Genomic DNA, 7,341 nt, shown 5'->3' with positions numbered 1-7,341 from the left:
TATGGATTATATAATAGCATTAGAAAGAAATGTTAAAAAGAATGTTGTAGTTTTTTCTTAGAAATGGATTTTGAAACAATTAATAGTCGGTGTGCTTGTTCTTTTATTATTTTTGCTTTTGTTTTAGTTTTTGAGAGGTTTTCTTTTTTGGTTTTTCTTTCTTTAGAAAAGCAGGCAAAACAACTCATTAAAACTTTTTTTTGCAATCGTTTCAGGCGACAGACAAAGACGGAGATGAGGATCTTTATCTAACTTACACTATTATTGGTGGCAATGAAGATAACACATTTCGTATCTCTAAAAGGTAAACCAAAATAGTTTATTTTTAAACTATAACATTCAAGACTGCACATGTTTTTTAAAAAAACCCTAAAAACATTTCTTATTCGAGTAATCTTATAAAAGAGATCCCAAACATCTGATATGGAAGAAACCAACCTACCATTAATTGTAACAAACTTCATTCCATCGACCAATAAGTGCAGAATGACCTACTGCATCACGCCCAAATACCGGAAAAAGTCAGTAAAAATTTATAAGACACTAGCATACTGAGACTCAGGCAAATTTCATGCATTTTAATTTTAAATATTTTATCTAATTACTTATATATTAGAAACAAAAGACTGTATACGTTTACGTATTTATTTTTCAAGATTCTTGATGCGAAATCCCTTGTTGAAGCAGATATTGTTATATAAGTGGATGTTTTCTTTTCTTTTTTCTGCTAATTAACCACTCTCATTCTTTCTCCCTCTCTGTTTTTTTATTTCTTTCTTTCTCACTCCTTCTCTCTCTCTCTCTCTCTCTCTCTCTCTCTCTCTCTCTCTCTCTCTCTCTCTCTCTCTCTCTCTCTCTCTTCCCCTCTCTCTCTCCCTCTCTTTCACCATACCTTAAAGACTGGATATTTTGAGTCGTGTTTTGAGAGAACTGAGGATGCACTATTTCTTTTTGCTAGTACAAATGCTCCCTGTGCAACAAATGAGATAATTCATTTAGTAAAATGCTTTATCAGCTAATTTCAGTTCATACTTTGGGACTTCAAAGATTCCTGCTCTCTTTCACATTTTTAGCTTATATTTTGTGCGAGTTTTGTGAACTTTTCGATATGCTTTTGGTTGTGGCAAAATCATTGTTACTTAACCTCTGGCGTTTTGAATACTTTTTCATCATTAGCTTTGCATTGGTTTCCTTTCGCAACACATATTTATTGGAAATGAAACACTGGAACCAATCCGTCTTTATTCTATCTCGGTTTATTGTTTTGTTAATAATTGCGAAGTGGAGTGCTTCTGCTAGTGGTGTCGTATTTTGGTGATGCGCTGGAAAATGTACGTGAGTGACGTTGAGGTCCATGAAGGAAGTCACTGTCAAAGTATTGAGTCAATCCTTTTGCTGCGCCGACTCAGATGAGTGGGTCACTTAGTGAGAATGGAGATGTGTGACCTATCACACGGAAATGCCTAAAATAATGTTTGATGTTTATCAAAATAACTCAGTCAGGAAGGACAGAAATAATAAAAGGTGACCTGGAACATATAGACTTCAAACCAGCTTTTGTATGGTGAACGGAGGAATGGAAAGCGCCCACCTCATAAACCTAAGCTGAGGTTCATGAAGTGCGTAGAAATATTGCTGAAGAAAGATAACATTTCAGAGAAGAAATGGAAAGAAATTGCAACTGACCGGGCAAGATGGAAGAAAGTAGTATCTGACAGAAGTGAGAATTTCAAAATATCTCGGAGAAATCACGAGAAGTTAAAGAGGGATTCCAGAAAGGGTGTGGACGTGATATTTCCGGCGAATGTCGATGACCAGAATGAGCAGACATGCGATGAATATGAGAAAGTCAGCTTCAGCAGAGAGGGACTGAAAAGTCACAAAAGAAGTCGTGTGCAAAGAGTTGATTTGGATTACACCGTGAGCAGCATAGGGACATGCTGGGGGCTTGAGACGTCACGTGAAAATGCATGATGACCAAGAAATGGCTCGTGTTGTTGAAGCTAATTATGTTTGTAATATTTATGCCAAAGAGTTGTGGTCACTCGCTGACCTGAAAAGCTCGTCACATGAGACCGATTTCAGATATGCTTCGAGTGATGGTTATACACGAAAACGAGGAAGCGGTTTCATGTATGTATATATGGATGGATCGATCGATCAATACATGTATGGATTGGTGGTTGGATGGATGGATACATGTATGTATGTATGCATGCATGTTACGTATGTAAGTATGAAGAGAGAGAGAAGGAGGAAGGGAGTGAAAGAGAAAAGACAGAATTTTTCATCTTATTTAGTCGGCCATTTTGTATCTTAACTGTATCTCAGCATTTTGTATCTTAAGTTAGCTGGTAGTATGTGTGCATTTATGTATTAGCTTGTCCAGAAAGTTCTGAGCGTTTTGTAATATGCAAAAAAAAAATATGCGTTTAAATCACGCCAAAGTTGATATTGCCTTTCATCCTTCTGGGATCGATAAAATAATGTATCAGTCAAATACCGGCATCGATTTAATTGACTACCACCACACTCCACACTCTTATCCTAAAACCAAAGATTTTCAGAAGTAATGCCCATGTTAGATCAAACCAATTGTAGTTTCAGTTACGCCAGTTAAGTTTTAAATTCTCGAACGAATAAACATATGAAGCAAAATACTAAACAACTCAACAGCTGAACATTCTTGTGCTCACTGTATCTGCCAGAAAAATCCTTCATATCACCTTTAGATTATACACACCTTCTTAAGAGTGAGATAATATTGGGTCATCCCATAAATAATGCGGTTTTTTTTAATTGCATGATCTAAATGTCGGAAAGAGACGGGATAATCTAACTCAACTTGCTATAAAGGCAGGGAGTAATTTTACCTTTCGCTTATACTTAGTGCAACTTTTGAAGAATGCAGTTTGATTTTAACAGTTATTTTTTCAAAGCTATGATGGAAGTGACAAAGGAGCATATTCGGAATATTTTGCTTTATGAGTTCAATAAAGGCAACAACGTAACAGAAAGTGCGAGGAATATTAATGAGGTATTTGGGGATTGGAAAAGAAGCATACTTCCGAGCCGGCAACTACGGCCTAGAAGATGAGCATCGTCCTGGAACATCTGCAGAACTCGACGAGGACGTCCTGCAAAACCCTGGTGGAACAAAATCCCATCATAACTGCTGAGGAACTAGCAGACATCTTGGATTTGGTCATTAAAACATTAAACTGACACCTGCATGACATCGGAAAAGTCAACAAATTGGGTCAATGAGTTCCTCACGAACTTTCCTAGCCTAATCACGTGCAGAGAGTTAATGTGTACTCTTCTTTTCTGTCGGGTCTCACGAAGACAGTGGGTAGGGAAATAAGAAACCCCGAAAGCCCAGGCTAAAGAAGGTTTTCACCCATGTAAGGTGTTGTTATCTGTTTGATGGGATATGAAAGGTTTATTCACTTTTGAACTTTTAAACCTCAACCACACAATAACAAATGAGATCTACTACGAGCAACTTGAGTGGCTTAAGTCAGCGCTAGAAGAAAAACGACCATCTTTGGTTTGAAGATGGATGGTGTCCTTCCATCAGGATAACGCTCGGCCACATACAGCGAGAATAGCATTCCAAAGGCTGGGGCAGTTTGAATGGGAAATGATGCCCCACCCATCATATTCACTGGACATTGCTCCATCTGATTATCATTTATTCCACAGTCTTCAAAATGATTTGGACGGAAAAAATATGAATTCTGTAGATGAGGTCAGAACAGTACTGGAGGAGTATTTTTTGTCACGGACAAGTGGATTTTGGAAGAGGGGTCTTGCAAGTCTACCAGATAGATGGAAGAGCGAAAATGAACGAGAGTATATTTTAGATTAAAAAAGAACTTTCTTTATCTTAATTTATAAAAATAACAGAAATATGAAAAAGCTGCATTATTTATGGGATGACCCAATATTTTCATAGATGATGTCATCTCTAAAATGATGGAAGGACTAATGCTGGAATGCAAAGGATCATATGCCTGCTTGATCTGGTTTGAGCTAGGGTCAAACAACAGCAATACAATTTATGACGTCTAAGGCGGAAAGCTGGCAGAATCGTTAGCACGCCGGGCGAAATTCTTTGCGGTATTTCGTCTGTCTTTATGTTCTGAGTTCAAATTCCGCAGAGGTCGACTTTGCCTTTCATCTTTTCGGGGTCGATAAATTAAGTACCAGTTGCGTACTGGGTCGATCTAATCGACTGTCCCCCTCCCCAAAAATTTCCGGGCCTTGCGCCTAGAGTAGAAAAGAATAGAAAAGAATACAATTTATGACTTCGTATGTATGACAGAAACTGCTAAAGAGGAACCCAGATTTATGGAATAATTAGATTTGTTCCAGCAGGCCTTGTGCATAAACTAAAACTATCATTACTGCTAAAACTGAGTTACATTAATCAGCTTGCTACGTTGTTAAATAAATCTAAATCGTATGTAAAAACGTAAAACCCACACAATGATAGTAAAGTAAATATTTTTGAATATATGTTCAAAGTAACGAATTTCTTTGAGAAAGTATTGTCGATTGTATCAACTTCAATAATTCCTTCGTCATCAGTTCATTGTCCCTCGAAGACTGAAAGATTAAAGACTACCGCACCAAAATTTTAATTCAGAATGCCAAAGACGTATCTAATTATTCCGTGGCATTTCAGCAAACATTCCACTGATTCCACATTATTATTCACCAGCTTGTCTTTTAACAGAGCTTTTGTTCTGTATCAAATTCAACAGTTCTATTTCTATTGCCTACTTAACTATGTATTTTTGTTGTGTTACGATAAGTATTTTCCAATAGTTTCTTGTTACATTATCTCCTTGTGTATCAGTAAATACATTCTTTTTATGGAAACTTTCAACTGATATATTCTAAATGAATATTTTTTTTGTTTGTTATTTGTTCCTGGTCTTTGTAATTCATTTAGAGTTCAGTTGACAATATTATAACTACAACCTGTTACAAGGGTATCTAGATTATTGATGACAATTCATTATTTTTATTTTGCATTTGGCTATGTTTCCAATATTAATCTGAAACCTCTGTAGAGCATCTCATTAACAACGTGCTACCTGTTAGAATGGCCATTTAAAATTTCATCAACGTGAAATACGAAAATTGCTTTGCAAGATCTGAAGCCCACGCGCTAAAAGAGAAGGAGCCGAAATTGTTTGATGGGCTCGCAGACAGAGAGGCAACCTTGCAACAAAGCTATAATTTGTTCTTCGATTAACTAGGAGCGGATGAGCTATATGATTCCATGCAAATGCGTGAAGCCTATGTGCAGCTCTTTGATCGACTCCTCACATTTAAGTACGCTACTCTCGTAGAGTTTAGTGGTTATCTTGGCAGCTGACACACGATTTTGTGAATCTGTGAAATTGTTAGAGCGTTGCACAAAATACTTTAAGGTATTTTAGTTACGGCTCTTTATATACTGAGTTCAAATCACTGCAGTTTTGTTATAGGATCAATAAAATAATGAATCACCCAACGGTTGCGGATAACTAATGCTCTTTCTCAAAATATGTGTCTTTGTTCCCATGTCAGAAATTATCATTTGAATAATTTTACTCTGTACACTTATTGTACAACAGAGCAGTTTTGTTTACCTTTGATACTTGCTAAATCTTTTTTACCATTTCATTCACAGTTATCTAAGTAATATTACCTGTGTAGGATGAGTAGTGTGATTTTTTTTTCTTTTGTATATTTTCTTCTTCAACTGTCTGCAGGAAATTGTCCAAGATTTATTGTATAATTTTCGTACATAATAACTCATTAATCATAGCAATATTTATGAATTTTAGATTTGATGTTCACAAACACAAGTGGCATTAATTTATACACTCTTTTACTCTTTTGCTTGTTTCAGTCATTTAACTGCGGCCATGCTGCAGCACCGCCTTTAGTCGAACAAATCGACCACAGCACTTATTTTTTCGTAAGCCTAGTACTTTTCTATCGGCCTCTTTTCCCGAATCGCTATGTTATGGGGACATAAACACACCAACATCGGTTGTCAAGCGATGGTGGGGGGCAAACACCGACACACACACACACACATATATATTTATATACGACAGGTTTCTTTCAGTCTCCGTCTACCAAATCCACTCGCAAGGCATTGGTCAACCCGAGCCTATAGTAGAAGACACTTTTCCAATGTATCACGCAGTGGGACTGAACCCGGAACCTTGTTGCTGGAAAACAAACTTTGTTGAATTTATTGTAAATGTATCATATCAGTGGGCAACATGGTTTGAAATCTTTACAATATACAAATATCAAAATCGTGATCATTAGTAACGTCATCAACTCTGCTGTCAAAGGAATAGAAAAAACAATGCACTGTGGTAAGAAGCTTGCTTCCCAACCACATGGTTACGGGTTCAGTCCCACTGCGTGGTACCTTGGGCAGATATACATGCACAGAATCGTCTTTACACACAAATATATAAATACTGTTATATTTCGGGATGGTCATATATTCTTACCATATAAACACACAAACTATATATTCGTTACTCACTCGTTTATTATTGTTTTTATTTTATCTCATGTCCATTGTCCAGACAAGGGATTGTCACACATTTGTGACCCCTTCAGTGACTTTTCCCTCCACATGTTTCCTCTTGTTCTGTTTTGTCCAAAATGTCTGTCTATGATATGTATCCTTATTTGGACATGCGTTTGCTACCGTACCTCTGTGTTTGTGTGTGTGTGTGTGTGTGTGTGTGTGTGTGTGTGTGTGTGTGTGTGTGTGTGTGTGTGTGTGTGTGTGTGTGTGTGTGTGTGTGCGTGCGTGTGTGTGTGTGCGCTCGCGTGCGCATGCGTGTATGTGTGTTTTGCGTGTGTTATATAGGCTTGCTTACTATATCATTGGCCTTTGACATAGTTTTTTCCATTTATTTATTTATTTCTACTTCTTATATCTCATTATAAGTATGTGCGTGTGTGTCTTTTGTGTGTGTATGTATATGCGCTTATGTATTATACAGTTTGTATTGGTGTCTTTGTCACACACACCTTCATCTCAGTGTCTTCAAACAATTGCCCCTGAGGTTCTTCTTAAGTTTTGGAAACAGCCAAATGCAAGGCCTGGACTGCAGGAAGTGTGAGGGACAGTTTTGATACCCGTCTCTGTCAAGTAGTTTGTTTGGTTACTAGGACGGAATTGTTAATTGATGCAAACTCGTCAGCCGTGGCAAGCAGTGTTTAGTGGGGAGTGTTAGAAAAGCTACTACAGCTATCTCTTCAATCTAGAATAACAAAAGTTGGCGGGTCATATATATATATATATATATA

The 7,341-nt window shown here is 37.1% G+C and overlaps 1 protein-coding gene across 1 annotated transcript in view; it reads left to right on the top strand.

Annotated features, from left to right (window-relative positions):
• The window catches only part of LOC106875431 (protocadherin Fat 4), a 483,512-nt gene that overhangs the window by 238,543 nt on the left and 237,628 nt on the right, over positions 1-7,341 (top strand). The window contains exon 16 of the mRNA XM_014923579.2: positions 216-304. Within this exon, the coding sequence (XP_014779065.1) occupies positions 216-304 (89 nt within the window). The remainder of the gene's footprint in view (positions 1-215; positions 305-7,341) is intronic.

The sequence above is a fragment of the Octopus bimaculoides genome, chromosome 15 (assembly GCF_001194135.2).
Source record: "Octopus bimaculoides isolate UCB-OBI-ISO-001 chromosome 15, ASM119413v2, whole genome shotgun sequence".
Lineage (NCBI taxonomy): Eukaryota > Metazoa > Mollusca > Cephalopoda > Octopoda > Octopodidae > Octopus > Octopus bimaculoides.
Note: the sequence above shows the minus strand (reverse complement) of the source record. Positions and strands in the feature narration are given on the sequence as shown.